Source organism: Cetorhinus maximus, chromosome 8, assembly GCF_964194155.1.
Source record: "Cetorhinus maximus chromosome 8, sCetMax3.hap1.1, whole genome shotgun sequence".
Taxonomy (NCBI): Eukaryota; Metazoa; Chordata; class Chondrichthyes; order Lamniformes; family Cetorhinidae; genus Cetorhinus; species Cetorhinus maximus.
The window spans coordinates 9,123,235-9,148,273 of record NC_135886.1 but is presented as its reverse complement, the minus strand read 5'-3'; the positions used below and the strand labels follow the sequence as shown (position 1 = coordinate 9,148,273).

Genomic DNA, 25,039 nt, shown 5'->3' with positions numbered 1-25,039 from the left:
AATAAATGATTGATGTTTGGTACACCCAACATTGACAGTAAATGATTAACACTGGAAGAATTCAACAACAGGAGACACACTGACCTTTACACACAATACCTTGTGTTGCAGGGATGGTTTGATGCTGAACTCATGCATCTTCAATTCAGAGACCTACAAATTGGCAAAAAATGCAAATCAATAGATAACAAAAAGTACCTGTGTGTCTGTGGTTACTGCAAGAAAAGGGGTCCACCCTGTTCTTTCTTATGATCTCTTGAGAAGTGGACAGTGTTGAGCAAAATAAAGCACTTGAGACCGGAGTTAGACTGATGTGTTTCAGATTAACGCTGATGGCACAAACAGAAGCTGAAATTATTAACCCACTGAGAACATATAGTTTACAATGTTTGTCATTAACCACACACTGGAGCTGTCACCTCAGCAAGCTAAGACCTCAGTTATGCATTGACTCAACGTATGATAGGGAGGGGGAATCATATTCTTTTGTTACCTACCCCTTCTCTTATCTCCTTCTCCATATTGGTTGTCAACACTTAATTTAGCACAGACCATTTGCAAGGCTTTGGGGTGAGGATAAGGGAATAAGACTAATTGGATAGTTCTTTCAAACCAGCACAGATGTGATGGGTCAAATAGCCTCCTTTTGTGCTGTATCATTAACTTAAACATTCACTTCCTCAGAGATGACCTTATTGAAAGATATAAGATCCTGAGGAGAATTGACAAGGTGGACGATGAGGGGATGTTTTCCCTTGTGGGAGAGACTAGAACTAGGGGACATGGGGTGGTATTGTCCTAGATTTGCACTAAGTGCGGTAGCGGGTGGGTAAAACGATGTTTCACCTGTTGGCAGCAATGGCGGCTTTTCATGCCATATCATCCCAAACCCTCCGCATTAATGATGCATTCCTGGGAAACAGGCCCTTTCCATCAATGTGAGAGCCACTTCATCACCGCCATGTTTACAGTCCAGCTGCGTACACACATCTCAGAGCTTCCAGCCCACTACTGCTGCAAAGAAGACATGGCCCTGAAAGGCAAAAAGACCACAGCTCCCAGGTTCAATGACATGTCCCTCTAGTGCCTTTTGGCCGCTGTGATGTTCTGTGCCGCCGCTCTGGCCGCAGGATGGGCAGCAACATTTCTAATCTGGCTTGGGAAGTGGTGGCAGTGGTGGTCAGCGCCAATGCCCTGCAAAAATGGACAGTCACCCAGTGCCACGACAGGATGAATGGTCTCCTCTGTTCCGCCAGGGTAATTCACCCTTCTCATCACTCTCAACTCACACACTCACAAACCCGTCACACATCCACAGGGATCTCACACCTCAAAGGACAACACCAATAACTCTCACACACACCCTCACATCTCCATCAGGCTCATATCCTCTCGAGCTCATGTCCTCACCCCGTCCATGGCTCCACTCACCACACAAACATTCCACGCAGTGCCCTGTGTCCTGCTCACACTCTCTCCATCTGTTTTCAGGCAGGAGAAGCTGGCTCACATCAGCAGGGAGAGGGCCCAGCCCGGGGGTAGTGGCCCACATTAGGGCCCTCACTCACTTTGAGGAGTGTGCCATCGCGCTGACTGGTGAGGATGTGGGCCGTGCTTGCGGTGATGGTGAGGTCAGTGGCGAAAACCCTTGTAAGGATCCTGCACCACATCATCCCTCTCTCAACGCAACTGTGAATGCTCTCTCTCCTGCTTTTGACTCTGCTGCCATGCACCAATTATCTCTACTTTGGTTCACAGGGAGCTCTGCCAAGTGACCGACACCCTCAGCCAACCAGTCCCTCAGCTCCATCCAGGTCCTCACCTCCAGCCAAGAGGACACCTCCTCCATTGTAGAGCTGGAAATAAGCAGCCTGGAAGACCTGTCACAGCGCTTACCCACACCCTCCACCAGCGCAGAGACACACACCTCAATGGGACCTAGACCTAGAGCAGGCTTCAGGTTCACAATCTGGTGATCATCACATGGACACATGTCTGAGGCAGCAGGAGGCAGGTTCATGCGAGCTCTCCGGCAATCGGAGGGCTGCTGGGGAACAGGCATCAGTGAGGTCCAAGTCAGATGATGAGCCTCTGGATTCGGCCTTCAACTCATCCTGGAGAGTCAGCAGAAGGCATGGGAACATCATGCAGAGCTGTTGGAAGCCCTCAACAGAGTGGCACGCGAGTCAGAGGAGTGCATCCGCCTGCTCTCTGACGAAGTGGTGCCCACAAGTGCACATATGAAGACCTCCATGGGAAGGATGGCGGATGCCATGGAGACCCTGGTCCAGCAGAATGCGGAGATGTGTGCAAACCTGAACTCCATCATGGGAGCCAGGAGTGAGTTCATGCAGTGGCAACGTGAAAGGGAAACAGGGCACTTCGACATGCCTCCAGGTGCTCCTTCCCCTCAAGGAGTCAGACCGGGGTCCCTGGGCTCCTGTAGGGTGGAGGATTGGCAGCTGTACACCCCTGGGTCATCCACTCAGGAATCTCAGAGGCTGTCTGCTCCCTCCGAGTCCCCATTGCCTGTGAACTCCTCAACCTCGTCCTCTGTCACCGCAGAGGGAGCAGCTGGCCAACGGGTGATTCTGGAGGGAGAAGTGTGTGTGTGGCAGGGCCTTTCGGAGCCTTGTGCAAGCCTCTCCCACACACACAGATCACACTCACCTCACTGTCCTGAGCACTTTCAATGCTGCCTGCTGGGGTTCACTTTCAGTTGACCATCTGAGCTGACCTGCATCTCTGCCCACCCACTGATCACACTCCCCAATGCAGCATCTGATCTCACCCACCACCACTGTCGTTTCACTTTCAATTTGGGCAGCGTGCTCTGGATCCGCTTTATTGTCCGCTTCTCTATCTTTTTCCCTCCCTCATTTCCTTTCTCCCATCACTGTTGACCCCCCTGGCATCACCTTTCACTTCCCCTCCGTGACCTACCAGCCACAACCCTTTTCCTTTGGGGATGTCCAGGTGAACCTACACGATCCCTTCCTTCCTGAAAATCCCACCCCATCCACATTCACCACCACCCCCCCCACCCAACCTCCTCCTTCCCGCCCCCTGGGTCCGTGTCTGCCTCCGAGTCCCCACCAACCACCTTCGCAGTCCCTTCTAACACTACCATCGACCCCTCACCCTCCCACCCTACTGCCTCACTCTGCCCTCGGTCATTCTCACTATTCTCTCATACCACGCCCACCCTCAGTTCCTCAGTTCGCTCCCCAGGAGGCAGTCATGGACCCAAAAGACCCCTCCCTTGCACATTCACCTGGACACCCCCCCGCCACTCCGATTCCTTTCTCCCGGAATCCTTTCCTCCCTCCGGACCCTGTCCCCTCTCTGGACCCCGTCCCCCGGAACCCCTTCCCCCATTCGGACCCCTTCCACCCTGGAACCCCGTCCCCCCTCCGGACCCCTTCCACCCTGAAACCCCGTCCCCCCTCCGGACCCCTTCCCCTCCAGAATCCCTTCCCCCTCCTTAGTCCTCCCACCTCACCCCGGACTCCCCCCAGCTTAGTCTCTCCTCCTTCCTGACTCCCTCAGACACCATTACTTCTTCCACCACCCTTAGTCCTTCTCCCTTCCCAACTCCTCCCTCCAGCCTTACCTCTTACTCCAGCCTCACTTCTTCCTTCAGCCTCACTCCTTCCCCTTTCCTGACTCACCCAGACACCCTCACTTCTTGCTCCAGCTTTACTCCTTCCCCCTTCCTGATTCCTTCTTCCAGTCTTCCTTCTTCCTCCACCCTTACTCCCTCCCCTCTCCACAATCCTTCCTCTCCCCCGGACTCTCTCCCCTCTCTGCACTCCCTTTTCCCCCTCCTCATTGGGGAGGTGGTGGCGTAGTGGTGTTGTCACTGGACTAGTATTTCAGAGACCCAGAGTAATGCTCTGGGACCCGGGTTTGAATCCCACCACGACAGATGGTGAAATGTGAACCCAATAAAAATCTGGAATTAAAAGTCTGATGATGACCATGAAACCATTGCTGATTGTTGTAAAAACCCATCCCTTCCTTTACAGGAATGAAGAAGTCTTGCTACAACTGTACAAGGCTTTGGTAATGTGCAGTCTTGGCTTCCATATTCAAGGAAGGATATAATTGCATTGGAGGCAGCACACTAGATTGGTCCCTGGGATGAGGGGCTGTCCTGTGATGAGAGGGTGACTAAATTGGGCTTATATTCATTGTAGTTCAGAAGAATGAGAGGCGATCTCATTGAAACCTACAAAATTCTGAGGAGGTTTGATAGGGTGGACACTGAAAGATTGTTTCCCAGGTTAAGTGGGCGGGATGAGTCTGGTGGGCTGGCCTTATAATAATATGCTGATGTGTTCCCGATGTCCGATGGCGGGGAACATGGCCCGCCATCAACGGGCTGAGCGAACGATTGCAAACTGGTTTCACGACGTCATGAAACTGATTTTTGGCCTCCTCACCATATTGTCTGCTCATGCCACCGGACAGGCCCGACGCCAGAGGGCACGAAAAATCCCAGCCACAGTTTAAAATTTAAAAATAAGAGTAGATGAGATGGAGATGAAGAGAAATTTTTTGTCTCAGAGGGTCATTAGTCTGTGGAACTCTCTTCCCAGGGAGCATTAGAAGCAGGGTCATCAAACATTTAAGGCCGAGTTAGATAGATTCTTGACTGACTAGTGAGTCAAAGGGTATCGGGGAGTAGGAAGGAAAGCGGAGTTGAGGCCACAGTCAGATCAGCCATGATCTTATTGGATGGGGGAGCAGGTTCGAGGAGCCGAATAGCCTACTCCTGTACCTAATTCGTATGTTTATTTGTACGTATGCACAGTGTGTACCATGGTACACTCTGCTGCCATTGTGTGCCGCTGGTGGAGGGAATGAATATTTAAGGTGGTGGATGGGGTGCTGATCAAGCGGGGCTGCTTTGTCCTGGATAGTATCGAGCTTCTTGAGTGTTGTGGGAGCTACACTCATCCAGACAAGTGGGGGAGCATTCCATCACACTCCTGAGTTGTGCCTTGTAGATGGTGGACAGGCTTTGGAAGTGGGGTGTTACTCTCTGCAGAATTCCTAGACTCTGACCTGCTCTTGTAATCACAATATTTATATGACTGGTTCAGCTAAGTTTCTGATCAACAGTAACTCCCTGAGATGTTGGCCATTATTGACCAGGTCTTGCAGGAACAATGAGTTTTGTCATCGACCATCATTGGCCTTGTTGTTGCCTTTCATTGGCTAAGAAGCATCACATTGGAACTTACCAACAATTCTTGTACTTCCGACATGTTTGTGAGCCACCCTGTGCCATCTTCCTTGTAGTAGAACATCGCTTTGATTCGGATTGTGCAAATCGTTGGAAAGCCACTGGGTTGCACTTGGAGTGATAAGGGAGTGGGTTCCAGTTTGATGTTCAGGCGATGGCTCCCTGCTTTCAAATAGCAATGGGTAAATAACTTCTTGCAAAAAAAAAACCCAACAGTCACTACATGGAGGACTAGGGGAGACAAATAACTATAGAATAAAGAGCAGTTCAGAAATAGGAGGGGGCAGACAGGGGAGATACATAAGGCAGACTAAGGTGGTTTTGGCGTTCAAGTGCATGAAGTGTGGACAGGGGCAAATAAGGTTGATAAGAATCAGGCACTAGTGGCTGCACAGGATTTCGATATAGTAGCAATAACAGAGACCTGGCTAAAACAACGGGAGGAATGGGAAGTTTAATATCCCTGGCTACAGTGTGTACAGGAAAACTAGAGAAGGAAAAATGGAGCGAGGCAGGTGGCAGTTCTGACTAAAGATGCTGGGAAGGGATGGGGTGCTTCCGCATTCAAGGAGAGAATCTATCTGGGTGGATTTAAGGAACAGAGCAGGAGTTGTTACGGTGTTGGGTGCATGCGATAAGTCACAAAATAATGGGAAGGAGATAAAGGACTGTCAGCCTAATATTGTGGGTGGGGAAATCTTTAGAAAAAAATCAATTTTTGCTTGGAAAAGCATGGGTTAATAAATGACAGCCAGCATGCATTTGTCAAAGGCAAATTGTGACTAACTTGATTGAGTTCTTTGATGAAATAACTAAGAGGGTTGATAAGGGTAGTGCGACTGATGGTGTATATATGGACCTTCAAAAGATGCTTGGTTGAGTCCTACATAATAAACGTCTTAGCAAAAATTGAAGCCTATAGGACTAAAGGACAATGGCAAAATAGGTAGAAAATTTGCTAAGAGGTAGAAAGCTGAGAGTAAGTAGTGGTGAATGGAGGGAGGTATAAGTGATATCTTCAAGGGTCAGTATTCGGACCACTGCTCTTTTTTATATTCATGACCCGCTCTTGAATACACAGGGCATACTTTCAAAGATGAAATGTAACCAGGAAAAGTAGTCAACCATGAGGATAGTAACAGACTTCAGGAATATATAAACAGACTGGTGCAATGGCCAGACAGACACATGGCAGATGAATTTAACACAGAGAAATGTGAAGCGATGCCTTTTGGAGGGAGGGAATGTCCAGGATACTTTAGGTGGTGGGATTTCCCACCTGCCAATTGAAGTCAGTGGGGAATGCATCCCCCCACCGATATTGGCTGCGCTAAAGCCGCTTAACACTCCAAGGAGCGTTATCATTGGTTGGAGGCGGAACTTACGCCCCTCACTTGGGAGGAAGTCCCACCTCAGAGAGCTGTCCACCAACCTGATTAGCCGGCAGCTCTGTAGGCCCAGGAGCACCAGGAGCAGTAGTGGCCACTGCTGGGATTGCAAACAGTTCCCAGAGTCTCAGTCCCAGAGTCCAGGACCAGAGAAGTGTGGAGGGTCTTGGCGCCGGGGGAGAGGGTGATGTTGATGGAGAGACCTGGGGTGGGAGGGAGCACCCGCAGTGGGTAGATCTTGTGAGTGGGAACCCGATGTCGAAAGGAGGCTGTTGGTGGAGATGCCCCTACCCCCCCACCATCCCGCCCAGGGCCCAAGCTAGGGTGGCTTTCCGAGCTTCCCTCCCCCTGCCCCTGAACTCCTCCTGCCAGTCCCAAAATTGAGGCTGGGCAGGAAACAGCCCTTAAGTGGTCATTAACTGCTCACATCAGGGCCTCAGTTGGACAAGGGCAGGCAGGCGGGCCTAGTCCTTGCCTGTCCCATTGTAGAAGTGTGGAGAGGTCGGGGCAGGCAGTGGGAAAGCCAGCGGAGAATTTTACAAGGCCCCCATGCCTGCAAACCTGCCGACAGGGGCACGTTACATTCTATCCAACATAATTAAAAGAGCGGTGCATATTTAAAGGGGCCGCAGCAACAGTGAGAGTCATAGAATCATACGGCAGAATTTTATGAGTCGGCGAGTGGGGGCGGGGCCTGTTCGCCGACGCATAACATGATGTGCGGTGACGTTTGGAGGAACTCCTGACGTCATCCCGCCCCATTTAAATTTTCAGGAAGGTGGGGACGCAGCGAAATCAGCTGTGCGCCCACCGACCTGTCAATGGCCAATTGAGGCCATTGACAGGGTCAATCAAGTAATTAAAGGACCTACCTGTCCAACCTTAAGGTTGGCGGGCAGGCCAGGAGCCCCGGCGGCAACTAGAAAAAACACGAAACCTCATCCACGGGCGGGATAAGGTTTCATGTAGGCTTTAAAAAATTTTAATAAAGATTTTGTAAAAACTATGGACATGTCTGAACTCATGTGACATTGTCACATGAGGGTCATGTAAGGGAAATTTTATTTTTCTATTTTTATCTTTTTTACATTTACAGCTGATCTCCCTGAGGCTGTACTTAGCCTCAGGGAGATGAGTGCGCTGTTTCGTATGCATGTGCGAAAGAGCACATTCTCAATTTTGGGATTCCCATTCCCCCCTCTCCCCCCACCGCCTGCACAGGGAGCGCATAGACTTTCCCTGCGGACGTCACGCTGGGCGGGCCTTAATTGGCCCGCCCACGTAAAATGGCGGCGCGCCTCTGATTGGGGGCGCCAATCGGAAGTGCGCCCGTACGCGCCCGCCCATCAACTTCCCCCCGATGGGGGGAAAATTCGGCTCATAGAGGTCTACAGCACAGAAAAAGGCCCTTCGGCCATTCGAGTCTGCGCCAGTCAAACAAGTACCTCACTATTCTAATCCCATTTTCCAGCACTAGGCCCACAGCCTTGTATGCCATGGCATCGCAAGTGCTCATCCAAATACTTCTTAAACGTTATGAGGGTTTCTGCCTCTACCCCCCCTTTCAGGCAGTGAGCTGGGGGGGTGCGTGTACAAAAATATTTGAAAGCAGCAGGACAAGCTGATAAGACTGTTTAAAAAAAGCACTCAGGTTCCTTGGCTTTACAGAGGCAAGAATACAAAAGTAAGAATGTTACGTTAAACCTTTATAAAGTCACGTTGTTTGATTTTATGATGAGCCTTTGTAAAGTACTGGTTAGGCCTCAGCTGGAATATTGTGCCTAATTCTGGGTGCCACTTTAGGAAGGAAGACAAGGCCTTGGAAAGGCTGCAAAAATAGATTTTGCTAGAATGCTGCCAGGGATGAGGCGGGAAGACTGGAGAAGCTAGGAGTGTTCTCCTTGTAGCGGAGAAGAATAATGGATGAATTTATTGACAGGTTTTGACAGAGTAAATAACAGTCTCCAGTGGTGGGCTGAGGAAAGAGCAGGGGTGTGGGACTATTTAAAAAGCTTTCAAAGAGTCAGCATGATGGGCTGAATGGCCTCCTTCTGTGCTGTAAGATTCTATAATTGGAAACAATGCAAAAGGCCGTGAGCATCAAAAAGAGGAAAGGTGAGATTAGGGGTATCAACAATTCAGTTCAGAGAACTGTTTAACCTGACTCACAGACTTCCAATGAATCTCAATTAGCTTGCTGGGGGTGATGCCCTTGAGCAAGCCTGCTGGACGAGTTTTACTCGTTTTTACATGTTATGTGGCGCCCGCATTTAATTGCCAGAGTTCACTTAAAAAGTTGCCTTTCACTCCAGAGACCTCAGTGCAGTACTGAGAGAGTGCTGCAATGTCAGAGGTGCTGTCTTTCAGATGAACCATCCCAAAGCACGCTACAGCCATTGAAGCGCTTTTGAAGTGTAATCACTATTGTACTATTGGAAATATGAGAGCCAAATTTGCACACAGTAAGCACCCACAATCAGCAATGAGACAATGACTACATAATGTACTTTTTAGTGACGTTGCTTGAATGATAAGTATTAGCCAGGACGTCAGAAATAACTCTCTTCTCTTCTTTGATTTAGGCCAGGGGAACTTTTACATACAATTGAGAGGAACGAACGAGCCTAAGTTTAATGTCTCATCAGAAAGACAGCACCTCCGGCAACGCAGCACGCCCTCAGATGCGTCGGCCTAGATTATGTGCTCAGATCTCTGGAGCCGGGCTTAAACTTACAATCTTTCTGCCTCAGAGGCTACGGTAGCAGGAATGGGTTTTGAGTGGAATACAAATTCAAAATTCAGAGGCAATTTAAGTGATCCCAAAGGAAAGATGTAGGCTGTCTCTGCAGGGCAAGTGAGCTTTCTTTCCAATACCTCACTATAAATGACAACAAGGATGTGTATATAATTCATGAGTATCAAGTAGAGACATTTGATAGTCACTGAACATTTCTTGTCGCCTCTCGCATACCTTTAAATGGACACTCCATTTCCTCGTGGTACAGGCTGTGGCTTTTTGTGGCTACCTGTGATGAAAGGAATACAGAGTTGGTCATTTCTGGAAAAACTTTTTACTGGTGATGTGATTCCCAAAGGGACAGGAGGCCCCCAGCATGAGTGAAATGGACAATTTCCCCCTGATGCTCGGACCGCTAGAATGTTACAGGGTATTTAAAAACAACAACAACTTGCACTGTTATAGTGCCCTTCACATAGAAAAAAGGCTCAAGGCACTTCATGGTGGCATAAGGCTAAACCGTGACTGCTGAACCAAAGATAGAGACAACTCTCTCTCTCCACAGATGCTACCTGACCTGCTGTGTATTTCCAGCATTTTTTGTCTTTACAACAATGAGCAGGTCAGAGACTGGGAATTCTGCAGCAAGTCACTCACCTCCTGACTCACCAGAGCCTGTCCACCATCTACAAGGCACACGTCAGGAGTTTGATGGAATACTCTCCACTGGATGAGTACAGCTCTAACATCACCCAAGAAGCTTGACCATAATCCAGGACAAAGACACCCACTTGATTGGCACCCCATCAGCTTAAACATTCACTCCCTCCTCCAGTGGCAGCAGTGTGTACCATCTGCAAGATGCACTGCAGCAACTCACCAAGGGCTCCTTCAATGGCATCTTCCAAACCACATTACCATCCAGACTTGGAACTGTTCCTTCACTGTGGCTGGATCAAATTCCTGGAACTCCCTCCCTGACAGCACTGTGGGTGTACCCACACCACAGGAACTGCAGTGGTTCAAGAAGGCAGCTCACCACCGCCTTCTCAAGGGCAGTTAAGGATGGGCAATAAATGCTGGCATAGCCAGCGATGACCACATCCTGTAAAAGAATTTTTAAAATTAGTGCCGCTAGGGTGGAGATAAAGTAGGTTGAGAGGAGGCTCAAGTGGAGCATAAATACTGGCTGGCATTGACCAATTGAGCCAAATTGCTTGTTCCTGTGCAGTAAATTCCACGTAAAAAACTGAAGACTGCAGTGAACCTTGAACACTCACCCTGACACACAGACACGGAATCACCGGAATGTTCTTAAAGATGATGCTGTTGGCTTTCCCCATTGTGTCCTTGGATGGCTGTAATCCAAACATAGAACATTTGTGTCACTCTAGCCTGACAGGTTAGTGCTTTTGAAGCGGAAAGTTCCAGAAATGTCCACCGCAGGCTGATCAACATCAGATTATGAAAAAAACCCAGTTGCAAACCTGAACTGCAGACTCTGTCACTTCTCGTTCAATTGCTTACTTCCGGAAAGTTCCGTTCTTTGTTTGCTTATATCTAGGGAAGGTGCTGGTGATCGGACAGGCTGGCTGTGTACTTACTGCGAGGTGCTGAGCCTCTTCAGTGCTGCAGTATCGACTCTTCCAGATACAGAGATACACCAGGTACTCGTGACTGGGATGGGAACTGGTGTAGGTCACGGTAAAGTCAGTGTCGTTCAGGACACATTGGATGGCGATCTCTGAAGAACAGAAATTTATGTTACACAGTCACATGGCAACAGTTTCAGGCAGGAGGTGACCTACGGTCCATCTAACCCTCCTATCCCACAGTATGACCACACGTCAAAGTCCCTCATTGGCTGTGAAGCACTTTGGAACTATAAGGGAATTAAGTGATACAGGAATGGTGAGGGAAAGTGGCATTGTGGTAGAAGGTCAGTCATAATCTTATTGAAAGGTGTAGCAGACTTGAGAAGCTTTACCTTGAGACTATATACCTTAATTCTGGACTCTTTAGCTGGGTGAAACAGTTGCTCAGCATCCACCCTGTCTAGTGACGCTCTAGGGGGTGATTCAGCTCTGTGCCTATGCACTGCGTTAACTCATTGAGCCATTAGGAACTTTTTAATTGTACGTTTAGCGTTTATGCTGAACACAAGCCTCCCCCCATCCCTCTTCATCCAATCCCATCCATATATCCTTCCATTCCTTTCTCCCTCATATGTTTATTTGTACGTACGTTAATTGTGTGTTTGTTTTTATTTCCTGCCCTGCAATAGGAGAGCCACAGGATCCTCCTCCTCTGGAAGGGGCCGGATCTTCCGGTCCCGCCAATGGCGGGATCGGGGAACTTAATTCGGCATCAGGCGGGATGAACTTTAGCAACTCTTGCTCTCAGGACTTTAAAGGCGGGTTAAAGGTGGGGCGAGCTTCCCAATGAATAATGACGGGAAGCCCGTTTGAATTAGCGCAGTCGTGCGTGCTCATTAAATGGCCCCCTTGCCGGAATAAAGTTCCCCCCCCTCCAAATCAAGTTCCTCCCCAGCAAGAAATGAGAATGTTCACATTCACGACTGCATGTTAGGTGACGTGCACCTGGCCAGGTAGACTTCTTCCATGATTAACGGTGACTTGCTGCTGCATTGTCCTCTTTAGGGAGCGTCTGTAAATGCCAGCCTGTGCTCGAGACCGAGCGGCGGCCGTGCTAGTTGGGTAGAGGATGATCAAGGAAGTGTCAGCGGGGAAGGATGGAGCAGTGGCCGGGCAAAGGTGGAAAGGATTGTGTAGGCTATCCAGGTGCCCTTTAAATATGGCGCCTGGACCTTTGGCCCCGTGAGGTAACACAGGGTGGTGACTTCCTGCCCGCCCCTGTGGTGAGAATGAGCGAGCTCCTCATAGATGCATAGGTAATGAGCTGAACAGTGCAAGATCACGCGTGGTCAGTATCTCACGCACACCCCCACCCCCCACCCCCGCTGAAATTACTCTCATTTCTGCGCCTTCCACTGAACTTAGACTCCAGAACATAAGATTCTGGCCAATGATTTAGTTGCCTCTATGTCGGAGGATACAAACATAGGAGCAGCTCTCAATCAAAGGGCTGGCAGAATATTGATGCACTGTCTCTATTTTCTGGTAATTGATTGGAGTGTTTTTTTCAAATCATTGTTATAATTTTATATCAAAGTACATTGAGAGTGCAGCACAGGAAGAGGCCTTTTAGTGTGTTTATGCTGAACACAAGCCTCCTCCCATCTCCCTTCATCCGATCCCATCAATATATCCTTCCATTCCTTTCCCCCTCATATATTTATCCAGCTTCCCCTTAAAGGTATCTATGCTATTCACCTCAACTATTCCCTGTGCTAGTGAGTTCCACATGCTAACCACTCTCTGAGCAAAGAAGTTTCTCCTGAATTCCTGGCTGGATTTATTGCTGACCCTGAGTTTGGACTCCATCTCAATTGGAAGTACTTTCAAACCCTTTCCTAATCTGAAAGGCAGCAGCAATTTATATACTTATATGGCTTCTTTAATGGAATGAAATGTCCCTGAGATACTTCACAGGAGTGTCACAAAACAATGTAAGATACTGAGTCACTTATGGAGATATTAGGTCAGACCTATCAAAGGGATAGGTTTTAAGGAGTTTTGTTTTGGAGGTATGTTTTAAGACCTCTAACAGGTCACATTCTCGGTCTTCTCTTTTCTAGAGAAAAGAGCCTGCATCTGTTCATTCTTCCCTGATAGCTATACTCTCTCGGTTCTAGTCTCATCCCTCTGAATGTTTTTGCATCTTCTCCAGCGCCTCAAATATCCTTGTTATAATCCGGAGACCAGAACTGCACAATTCAGCCTGACAGCCACGGGGGGCAGGAGTTAGGAGATTGAGAGGCTGGTCAAGTTCTTCATTGGAAAGGGGATATACAATCTACACAATAAACATGTCGGCTCCAACACACCCACCCCCTCTCACCTGGACAGTAGTCTTCAGCGTATCTTTTCATCATTGGATTTTTGCAATCTGAAAAAGAGGGGAAATGTGTCACTGGAAAGTTCCAGAAAATTCTGTTATTTAAGGTTTGGAGATATAGTTACTTGAGATATATTTATGCACAGCTTGTTTCTTTAAGGTTTCTGTGTGAAATTATTTGCACTAGAACACCCTCTTGTACACTTTCACATTCACACTCTCTCTCACACTGCCTCTCACTCCCTTGCAGTCTCTTGCGCTCTTTCATGCTCTCTTGTACTTCTTCACTTTCACTCACACTCCCTCGCACTCTCTCGCACTCTCTCGGACTCCTTCACTCTCATACTCTTGCACTCCCTTGAAATTTTTCACACTCTGGCTCTCACATTCCCTCACACTCACTCACATGACCACGAGCACTCTCTCTTGCTGGAATATGAGGGAATATTAAGCTAGGATAGGGTATGAAGGAATGTAAGGAAGTATAAGGAAATATGAGGGAGAGTGGGAAAATGTGATTAACTAAGGCCAGGATTTCCCGGTCGGCGAGCGGGGGGGGCGGGGCCTGCTCGCCGGTGCATAAAATGACGCATGATGATGTTGGGAATTACCGACGTCACCCCGTCCCATTTCAATTTTCAGGTCGGTGGGGGCTCGGCTGAATCAGCTGTGTGTCCACCAACCTGTCAAAGGCCTATTGAGGCCATTGACAAAGTAATTAATGTAATTAGCGGACCTGCCAGTCCAACCTTAAGGTTGGCGGGCAGGCCGGGAGCCCTGGTGGGCGTTGGAAAAAGCATCAAACCTCATCCACGGGCCGGATGAGGTTTCATGTATGCGTAAAAATTTTTAATGAAAGTGAAACTGAAAATGATGGACATGTCCCAACTCATGTGATAGTGTCACATGAGGGGACATGTCAGGGAAACTTTTTTTTTCTGTTTTCAATATTTTTTAATGTGGAGCCTATCTCCCTGAGGCAGCACTTAGCCTCAGGGAGATCTGTGTGCTCTGTCGTGCGCATGCGTGAAAGAGTGCACTCCCGGCTGAGGGAATCCCCTTCCCCGCCCGCACAGGGACCACACAGCGCTTTCTTGTGGATGTCACACTGGGCCCATGTAAAATGGTGGCACCCCACCCCACCCCCAATAGGGGGCACCGATCAGAGGCACGCCTCCACGCGCCCGCTATTGAACTTCCCCACCCCCACCCCCCAACGGGGGGGAAAATTCTGCCCAAAAAGTGTGTGAGAAAATATAAGAGTGTTTGAGGGAGTGAGAGGATAGGGGAGGTGAGCTGGTGCGGGTGCGTGTGAGAAGGATGAGAGAAGATTGGGGAAGGGGGAGTGAGAACATGTGAGGAAGGCCTTAAAAAGAAAGACTTGCATTTATATAGCGCTTTTCAAGTCCACTGGACATCTCAAAGCGCCTGACAGCCAATGAAGTGCTTTCTTTGAAGTGTGGTCACTGTTGTAATGTAGGAAACACAGCAGCCAATTTGCACACAGCAAGCTCCCACAAACAGCCAAGTGGTAATGATTAAATAATTTTGTTTTTTGTGATGTTGATTGAGGGACAAATATTAGCCAGAACACTGGAGACAACTCCCCTGCTCTTCTTTGAAATAGTGCCATCCATGCAAGCAGGCAAACGAGGCCTTGGTTTAACGTCCCATCCGAAAGATGGCACCTCTGCCAGTGCAGCACTCTCTCAGTGCTGCACTGGAGTGTCAGCCTTGATTTTTGTGCTCAAGCCCTGGAGATCTTTTCCAAGGCAACTAGGGAGCCCTTGAAATGCCTCTTCAGAAGTAGGAAGGGGTGAGCAGAAAATTTGCTAACACACTCCCTCCACCAGAATTTAAAGGGGCGTTTTAAACAGTGAAGGATCCCACTGAAACCAAGTTCTGCCTCTCGGTCCGACCTGAGCAGGAACCCTTCTTAAACTCAGGAGTTTTTGCAGCCAAACTCCACCTTCTTCTTCCACCCTCCATCACGCTTCGAGACATTCTGGCTCTGCCTCTTGTCATAGAGCCTGCAACAGCATTAATCATCAACGTGAGGCATCTCCTTTAGGATCTACTCATGCAGTTTCTACAGAAATTAGGTCGGCCAGTCTGGACAGTCCTGAGAATATTCCCTTTGAGTTTATCTTGTCCATAGCCTTTAGTATCTTGAATAATTCAATGAGATCACTCCCGGCATTCTTTTAAAATAAAGATTCCAGACCCTGCAGCCTCTCCTCGTATCCCAGGCTCTGACCACAGCTAGAAATGTAATTTTGCAGGATGAAATGGGAATGTACAGGACACTTAGAAAATAATGGTAGGATTGGGCAGAGTCAACTTGGACTTACAGAGTCAAAGAGTTTTACAGCATGGAAAGGGGCTCTTCGGCCCATCGCGTCTGTGCTGGCCATCAAGCCCCTATCTACTCTAATCCCATTTTCTAGCACTTGGCCCATATGCTATTGCATTTCAAGTGTTCATCTAAATACTTCTTAAATGTTGTGAGGGTTCCCACCTCTACCACTCTTTCAGGTGGTGACCCCTCAACCTCTGGGTGAAAAATGTTTTCCTCAAATCCCCTCTAAACCTCTTGCCTCTTACCTTAAATCTATGCCCCCTGGTTATTGATCCCTCTGCTAAGGGGAAAAGATTCTTCCTATCTATCCTATCTATGCCCCTCATAATTTTGAACACCTCAATCAGGCCCCCCCCTCAGCCTTCTCTGCTTTAAAGAATACAATCCCAGCCTATTTAGTCTTTCTTCATAGCTGAAATGTTCCAGCCCAGGCAACATCCCAGTGGATCTCCTCTGAACTCTCTCCAGTGCAATCACATCCTTCCTATAGTGTGGCGATCCAAAACTGCACACAGTGCTCCAGATGTGGCCTAAATAATGTTTTATACAGTTCATCATAACCTCCTTTATGAAAGGGAAATTACGTTTGACAAACCTGATAGAGTTTTTTGAGGATGTAGCTAGCAGAATAGATAAGGGGGAATCAGTGGATGTGGTGTATTTGGATTTTCAGAAGGCTTTCAATAAGGTCCCACACAGGAGGTTGGTAAAGAAAATTAGAGCTCATGGGATTGTGGGTAATATGCTGGCAGGGATTGAGGATTGGTTAATGGTCAAAAAACAGAGAATAGGAATAAATTGGTCATTCTCAGGTTGGCAGGCTGTAACTAGTCGGGTACCACAAGGATCAGTGCTTGGGCCTCAGCTATTCACAATCTATATCATTGATTTGGATGTGGGGACCAAATGTAATATTTCCAAGTTTGCTGGTGACAAAAAACTAGGTGGGAATGTGAGTTGTGAGGAGGATGCAAGGAGTCTTCAAGGGGATTTGGACAGGCTACGTGAATGGGCAAGAACGTGGCAGATGGAATATAATGTGAAAATATGTGAAGTTATCCATATTGGTAGAAAAAACAGAAATGCAGAGTATTTCTTAAGTGGGGAGATATTGGGAAGTGTTGCTGTTCAAAGGGACACGGTTATCCTTGTTAATATGCCATTGAAAGCTAACATGCAGGTGCAGTATGCAATAAGGAAGACAAATGGTTTGTTGGCCTTTATTCCAAGAGGCTTTGAGACCATGAGTAAAGAAGTCTTGCTGCAATTGTACAGAGCCTTGGTGAGCCTGCAGCTGGAGTACTGTGTACAGCTTTGGTCTCCTTACCTAAGGAAGGATATACTTGCCATAGAGGGAGTGCAACGAAGGTTCACCAGACTGATCCCGTGGGATGGCGAGATTTCTTTTTTATTCATTCACGGGCTTCAAAGGCTAGGCCAGCATTTATCGGCCAACCCTAATTGCCCTTGAGAAGGTGGTGGAGAGCTGCCATCTTGAGCTGCTGCAGTCCTTGTGGTGTAGGTACACCGACAGTGCTGTTAGGGAGGAGTTTCAGGATTTTGATCCAGCGACAGTGAAGGAACGGCGATATATTTCCAAGTCAAGATGGTGAGTGGCTTGGAGGGGAACTTCCAGGCGGTGGTGTTCCCATCTATCTGCTGCCCTTGTCCTTCTAGATGGTAATGGTCGTGGGTTTGGAAGGTGCTGCTGAAGGAGACTTGGTGAGTTCCTGCAGCGCATCTTGTAGATGGTACACACTGCTGCTACCGTGTATCAGTGGTGGAGGGAGTGAATGTTTGTATATGGAGTGCCAATCAAGTGGGCTGTTTTGTTCTGGATGGTGCTGAGCTTCTTGAGTGTTGTTGGAGCTGCACTCATCCAGGTAAGAGGAAAGTATTCTATCACACCCCTGACTTGTGCACTGTAGACTTTGGGGAGTCAGGAGGTGAGTTACTCACTGCAGGATTCCTAGCCTCTGACCTGCTGTTGTAGCCACAGTATTTATATGGCTATTCCAGTTCAGTTTTATGTTCAATGGAAACCCCAGGATGATAATAGTGGAGGATTCAGCGATGGTAATGCCATTGAGTCAAGGGGCGATGGTTAGATTCTCTCTTGTTGGAGATGGTCATTGCCTGACACATGTGTGGCTCGAATATTACTTGCAAATTGTCAGCCCAAGCCTGGATATTGTCCTGGTCTTGCTGCATTTGGACATGGATTGCTTCAGTGTGCAAGGAGTCGTGAATGGTGCTGAACATTGTACAATCATCAGTGAACATCCCCACTTCTGATCTTCTGATGGAAGGAAGGTTATTGATGAAGCAGCTGAAGATGGTTGGGCCGAGGACACTACCCTGAGGAACTCCTGCAGTGATGTCCTGGAACTGAGATGATTGACCTCCAACAATCACAACCATCTTCCTTTGTGCTAGGTATGACTCCAACCAGTGGAGAATTTCCCCCCCAATTCCCATTGACTCCAGTTTTTCTAGGGCTCCCTGATGCCACCCTCGGTCAAATGCGGCCTTGATGTCGAGGGCAGACACTCTCATCTCATCTCTGGAGTTTAGCTCTTCTGTCTATATTTGAATCAAGGCTGTAATGAGGTCAGGAGCTGAGTGATTCTGCTGGAACCTAAACTGAGCATCAGTGAGTGGGTTATTGATAAGCAAGTTTACTTGATAGCACTGTTGATGACCCCTTCCATTACTTTATTGATGATCAAGAGTAGACTGATGGGGCGGTAATTGGCTGGGTTGGATTTGTCCTTCTTTTTGTGTACAGGATATACCTGGGCAATTCTTCACATTGTCAGGTAGATGCCAGTGTTGCCGCTGTACTGGAACAGCTTGGCTAGGGGCGTGGCAAGTTCTGGAGTACAAGTCTTCATTACTATTGCCTGACTATTGTCAGAGCCCGTAGCTTTTGCAGTATCCAGTGCCTTCAGCCATTTCTCGATATCACGTGGAGTGAATCGAATTGGCTGAATTCTGGCATCTGTGATGCTGGGGACCTCACGAGGAGGCTGAGATGGATCATCCACTCGGCACTTCTGGCTGAAGATTGTAGTAAATATTTCAGCCTTATCTTTTGCGCTGATGTGCTGGGCTTCTCCATCATTGGGGATGGGGATACTTCTGGAGCCTCCTCCTCCAGTGAGTTGTTTAATTGTCCACCACCATTCACGACTGGATGTGGCAGGATTGCAGAACTTAGATCTGATCAGTTGGTTGTGGAATCGCTTAGCTCTGCCTATCACTTGCTTCATGTGCTGTTTGGCATGCACTTAGCCTTGGTGTTGTAGCTTCACCAGGTTGACACCTCATTTTTAGGATGCCTGGTGCTGCTCCTTTCTGCACTTTTCATTGAACCAGGGTTGATCCCCTGGCTTGGTGGTAATGTTAGAGTGGGGGATTAGCCGGGCCATGAGGTTACAGATTGTGGTCGAGTACAATTCTGTTGCTGCTGATGGCCCACAGCGCCTCATGGATGCCCAGTCTTGTGTTACTAGATCTGTTCGAAATTGATCCCATTTGGCACGGTGGTAGTGCCACACAACATGATGAAAGGTATCCTCAATGTGAAGACAGGACTTCATCTCCACAAGGACTGTGCGGTGATTACTCCTACTGATACTGTCATGGACAGATGCATCTGCAGCAGGCAGGTTGGTGAGGATGAAGTCAAGTATGATTTTCCCTCTTGTTGGTTCCCTCACCACCTGCAGTAGACCCAGTCTAGCAGCTATGTCATTTAGGTCTCGGCCAGCTCGGTCTGTACTGGTGCTACCGAGCCACTCTTGGTGATGGACATTGAAATCCCCCAACCAGAGTACATTCTGCGCCCTTGCTACCCTCACTGCTTCCTCCAAGTGGTGTTCAACATGGAGGAGCATTGATTCATCAGCTGAGGGAGGGTGGTACATGGTAATCAACAGGAGGTTTCCTTTCCCATGTTTGACCTGATACCATGAGACTTCGTGGGGTCCGGAGGCGATGTTGAGGACTCCCAGGGCAACTCCCTCCTGACTGTATACCACTGTGCCGCCACCTCTGCTGGATCTGTCCTGCCGTTGGGACAGGACATACCCTTGGATGGTGATGGTGGTGTCTGGGACATTATCTGTAAGGTATGATTCTGTGAGGATGACTGTCAGGCTGTTGCTTGACTGGTTTGTGAGACAGCTCTCCCAATTTTGGCTCTAGCCCCCAGATGTTAGTAAGGAGGACTTTGCAGGGTCGACAGGGCTGTTTGCATTTGTCATTTCATTCTCCATTGACCTATTTTTAGTGGTTTGATACAATTAACTGCTTGCTAGGCCATTTCAGAGGGCATTTTAAGAGTGAACCACATTGCTGTGGGTCTGGAGTCACATGTAGGCCAGACCAGGTGAGGACGGCAGATTTCTTTCCCTAAAGGACATTAGCAAACCAGATGGGGTTTTATGACTATCGACGTGGTTAGTTGCAGGAGCAATGTTTTCCCTGGTTGGGGGTATCTAGAACCAAGGGATATAGTCCCAGAATAAGAGGTAGGTCATTTAAGACTGAGATGAGGAGGAATTTCTTCACTCAGAGGGTGGTGAATCTTTAGAATTCACTACTCCAGAGGGCTGTGGATGCTCAGTCATTGATTATGTTCAAGAGTGAGACTGATAGATTTCTAGATGTTAAAGGTATCGAGGCATAGGAGATATTGCAGGAAAATGCTGTTGAGAAAGAAGATCAACCATGATCTTAATTGAATGGTGGAGCAGGCTCGAGAGGTCGATTGGCCTACTCCTGCTCCTATTTTATATGTTCCTATAATAACACTCAATTTAATCAGCATAAATTTAAATTCAGATGAGAGGATCCAACCTGAGATGTCAGCTGTAACAATGGATTAGAAGTCATGATCCAGCTGTACAAAGCCGTAATTAAACCACACCGAGACTATTGTGTTCAATTCTGGGCACCACACCTTAGGAAGGATTTATTGACCTTGGAGAGGGTGCATAAATTTACAAGAATGATGAAGAGTCATATGGACTCAAAACGTTAACTCTGTCTTCCTCTCCACAGACGCTGTCAAACCTGCTGAGTTTTTCCAGCAATTTTTGTTTTTGTTTCAGATTTCCAGCATCCGCAGTATTTTGCTTTTATTTTACAAGAATGATACCTGGATTCTATTGGTTAAATTAGAAGCAGAGATTACACAAACCAGGGTTGTATTCCCTGGAATTTAGAAGATGAAAGGGTGATTTGATCAAAGTCTTCAAGAAGGTAAATAGAGAGAAACTATGTCTGCTGCTTGTGAAGTCTAGGGCTAGAGGGCACACCACATAAATTGGAGCCAAACCATTCAGGCATGAAATCAGGAAACACTTCTACACACAAAGTGTGGTAAAAGTTTGGAACGCTCTTCTGCAAACAGCAATTTGTGCTGGGTCAAAGGTTAAATCTGAGATTGATAGGTTTCTGTTAACCAAAGGTATTAAGGGGTATTTGGCGAAGGCAGGTCTTTGGAGTTAGGTCACAGTTCAGGCTTAATGTCATTGAATGGCAGAACAGGTTCAATGGGTTAAATGGCCTGCTTCCCCCAGATGGAAAAATCCTATGTGTCTCAGTCAGTAGTGCTATCACCTCTGAGACAGAAATTTGTGGGTCCAAGTCCACACCATAGACTTGAGCACAAAACCTAGACTCTTCAGTGCTGCACTGTCGGAGGTGCCACCTTTTGGATGAAATGTTTTGCCTTGGATGTAACATGGCCACTATTTCAAAGGAGAGCAGGAGAGCTCCCCCGAGTATTCCGACTAATATTTATCCTTCCACCAAAATCACTAAAATATCACTTATCACGTTGCTGTTTGAGGGTCTGGTTGCACAAAAAAAATGTGACGAAAAGTATTTCTTTTACTGTGAACACTTTGAGACATCCTGAGGTCACAAGAGGTGCTATATAAATGTGACTTCTTTCATTGAGACGATTAGCTCTTGCTTCACTCAATGTGGGATTACCACCTGTCAAACTGGTTTCAGTTCTGCGGTTGGTCAAACCAGTTTAACGAACACGCGAAACCAACTGAAAGGGTTTCCAAGAGCTGCAGGAACTCAGGACTGAATAAACTTTAACCCATTTTGGGGAGGATCTTGGTCTCATACCAATTAAACATGCAAGTGAAGGTTGGCTCAGGATTTCTCTCTTGTCTCCAACCCCCATTCCAGTCCTCCCTTGAGGAGGGTAACTGCTGTCCCACTAACTGCCCTCTGGCACCTTATTCAATTAGCTGTTCTTAAGTACGCTGTGAGGCCCCAGTTTTTTTTAAATATTCCATTATGGGATGTGGGCATCGTTGGCTGGGCCAGCATTTACTCCCCATCCCTAATTGCCCTTGTTCAGAGGGCATTTTGTTTAAGAATCAACTACATTGCTGTGGGTCCAGAGTCACATGTAGGTCAGACCAGGTAAGGGCAGCAGATTTCCTTCCCTAAAGGACATTAGTGAACCAGATGGGTATTTACTAATATGTCTAGGCCGCCATCCTCAGGGGTTCTGCATGACCTGTGCCATTTGGGTGCCCTCTGGAGCTAACCCTTGCAAGGTTAGAAGGGCTGCTGGGAGGGCTGCCCACTCACACTGGGTCTGGAAGAGCTGATTCCACTGCAGGCAATGGTTGGGTGCTCTGAGATTTGCTCTGATTCTAAGAACACATAAAATTGGAGCAGGTGCCTGGGGAAAAGTAACATAGCGGCAGCGTTACTGGGTCAGTAATCCAGAGGCCCAGCCTAATGCTCTGGAGACACGAGTCCAAATTCCATGGAGCAGCTGGGGCAATTTAAATTCAATCAATTGATAAATTTGGAATTAAAAAGCTAGTCTCAGTAATGATGATCATTGCCAGATTGTTATAAAAATCCATCTGATTCACTAACGCTTTTCAGGGAAGGTAATGTGCCATCCTTACCCAATCTGACCTTTATGGGATTCCAGACACATAGCAGTGTGGTGACTCTGAAATGGCCTAGCAAGTCACATAGCATGGGCAAATAGGAATGGTTAATAAATGCTGGCCTTGCCAGCAATGCTCACATCCCAAGGATGAATGAAGAGAAAGTACAACCCCTTGAGCATGTTCTGCCATACCTTGAGATCATGGCTGATCTTCTATCTCAACTCCACTATCCTGCCCTATCCTCATATCTCTTGACTCCATTAGCCAATTTCCATCACCCCATCGTTGGTGACCGTGTTTCCAGCTGTCTGGCACCCTAAGCTCTGGAACTCCTTCCCTAGACCTCTTCATCTCTTCCGTTCTTAATACACTCATTAAAACCTACCTTTTTGACCAAGCTTTTGACTATCTGTTCCAATATCTCCTTACGCGTCTTGGTGTCAAATTTTGTTTGACAACGCACCTGTGAAGGTTTTACCGCTTCAAGGTGCAATATAAAAGCAAGTTGTTGTTGCCTGCTAGAAAATCTTGGGGAAAGGGAGAGATCTTGGCTTGGGCCTCCAGTCGAGTGTTTCACTGTCAGTAAATCAAAGATAATTGAGCCAGAGCCAAAGAAAGAGATATCAGGAAGGGCAACCAAAAGCATGGTCAAAAGAAGTAGATTTTAAGGATCATGTTACAGGAGGAAAGAGTGGCAATTCTGACAGAAAAATTCCAGGGTTTAAGGCCCAGGCAGTTGAAGGCTCAGCCACCAATGGTAAGGTGAAGGGAATGGGGGACGCATAAGTGGCCTGATTTGGAGGAACACTGAGATCTTGGGTGGTCATAGCAAGGTCCAGCCACATAGGCCAGGATTTTCCGGCCCTGTCATGGGCGGGACCCGCTGCGTGGGGGGTGGGGGGTGGGGTGGGATGGTGGGGGGGGAGGCGGTGCCCCAGCCAGAAGTCCATTGACTTGCGGTGGGACCAGAAAATCATGGTGGCAGGCAGGTGCGGAAAGTCCCGCACATGGTTGGGGGGAGGGGTGATGCCTTGGAGGGATTTAAACATGAGGATCAAAGGTTTGCCTGATCAGGATTCAGTGTAAATCGACATGCATGGGGGATGATGGCTGAACGGGACTTGGTGGAAATTCCTCTGCTACTCTGACCCTTGCTTGCTCCAGGCTCATTAACACGAGGTGGTGTTTGGACAGTGGTAACTTCACCTTCAACACTCACTCCCTCCGCCAGCTACACACAGTGTGTACCATCATCAAGATGCACAGCAGCAGCTTGCCAAGCCTCCTTCGACAGTGCCTTTCAAACCCGAGGTCTCTACCATCTAGAAGTACAAGTGCATCAGCTGTATGGGGACACCACCACCTCAAGTTTCCCTCCGCTCACCATCCTGACGTGGAAATATATCGCCGTTCCTTCACTGTCGCTGTGCCAAAAATCCTGGAGCTCCCTTCCTAAGTGCACTTTGGGTGCACCTAGACCAAAGGGCTGCAGCGATTCCAGAAGGTGGCTCACCACCACCTTCTCGAGGGCAGTTGAGGATGGACAATAAATGCTGGCCTTGCCAGCGAAGCTCAAATCCCGTGAACGAATAAGAAAGGACTGCTGCACCGAGCATGGAGTTGATGAAGTGAAAGATTCTAAATTTGTTACATTTAAATTTACTCAAGCGGCTTTTGCAGACAAAGTGAGCGATGTAGTGATGAGAGATGAAACACTTGAACATTTGTGAAACCTGTTTGTCCATTAATCCTTAAATTGAAGCGTACATTCAATCAGTCTCTTTTCTAAACCATGTGTGAGATTATAGTGACAATTTAACTACTGGCTGGATCCAAAGATCTTACCATTGTTTACTGGGAATGTAGCGTACAGAATATCCAGGCTTAAACCAGAAACATTTACATTATACTTGAATTTATGTAGGGATTTTTTAACCAAACTGTCCCACAGTGCTTTAATTGTATACAAGAGCAAATCAAAGATACCTCAAGGATACAATGGGTTTCAATTAAAGTGTAACAAGCACGTCATTCTGAAAGTTTAATTTTGTGATTATGTATATAGGTAGATTCTAATGCAAGCAGGCATTTCAACATTGTTCATTCAAATTAACTACAGGCAAGCAGATTTATCCTTCAATGTTTATGTCTAAGCAATAAAAAAAAATTTGCATTTATATAGTACTTTTCTCAGCCGCCAGACGTCTCTATGCGCTTTATAGCCAATGAAGTACTGCCGAAGTACAGTCACTGTTGCAATGAAGGAAACACAGCAGCCAATCTGTGCACAGCAAGCTCCCACAAACAGCAATGTAATAATAGTGGGTTTGGTGGCGGGGGGGAGATGGGGACATGGGTTCAAATCCCACCACGGCAGCTGGTGGA

The 25,039-nt window shown here is 47.6% G+C and overlaps 1 protein-coding gene across 2 annotated transcripts in view; it reads right to left on the bottom strand.

The window, feature by feature from the left end:
- LOC144683240 (interleukin-17 receptor A-like) overlaps positions 1-25,039 on the bottom strand; it is a 55,779-nt gene that overhangs the window by 14,603 nt on the left and 16,137 nt on the right. The window contains exons 6-11 of one of the 2 annotated variants that reach the window (XM_078546198.1): positions 13,358-13,405; positions 10,981-11,120; positions 10,657-10,734; positions 9,611-9,665; positions 5,250-5,416; positions 85-153 (exon numbers count right to left, since the gene is read on the bottom strand). In XM_078546198.1, coding sequence (XP_078402324.1) covers positions 85-153; positions 5,250-5,416; positions 9,611-9,665; positions 10,657-10,734; positions 10,981-11,120; positions 13,358-13,405 — 557 coding nt within the window. The remainder of the gene's footprint in view (positions 1-84; positions 154-5,249; positions 5,417-9,610; positions 9,666-10,656; positions 10,735-10,980; positions 11,121-13,357; positions 13,406-25,039) is intronic. The other variant, XM_078546199.1, reaches the window with a different exon arrangement.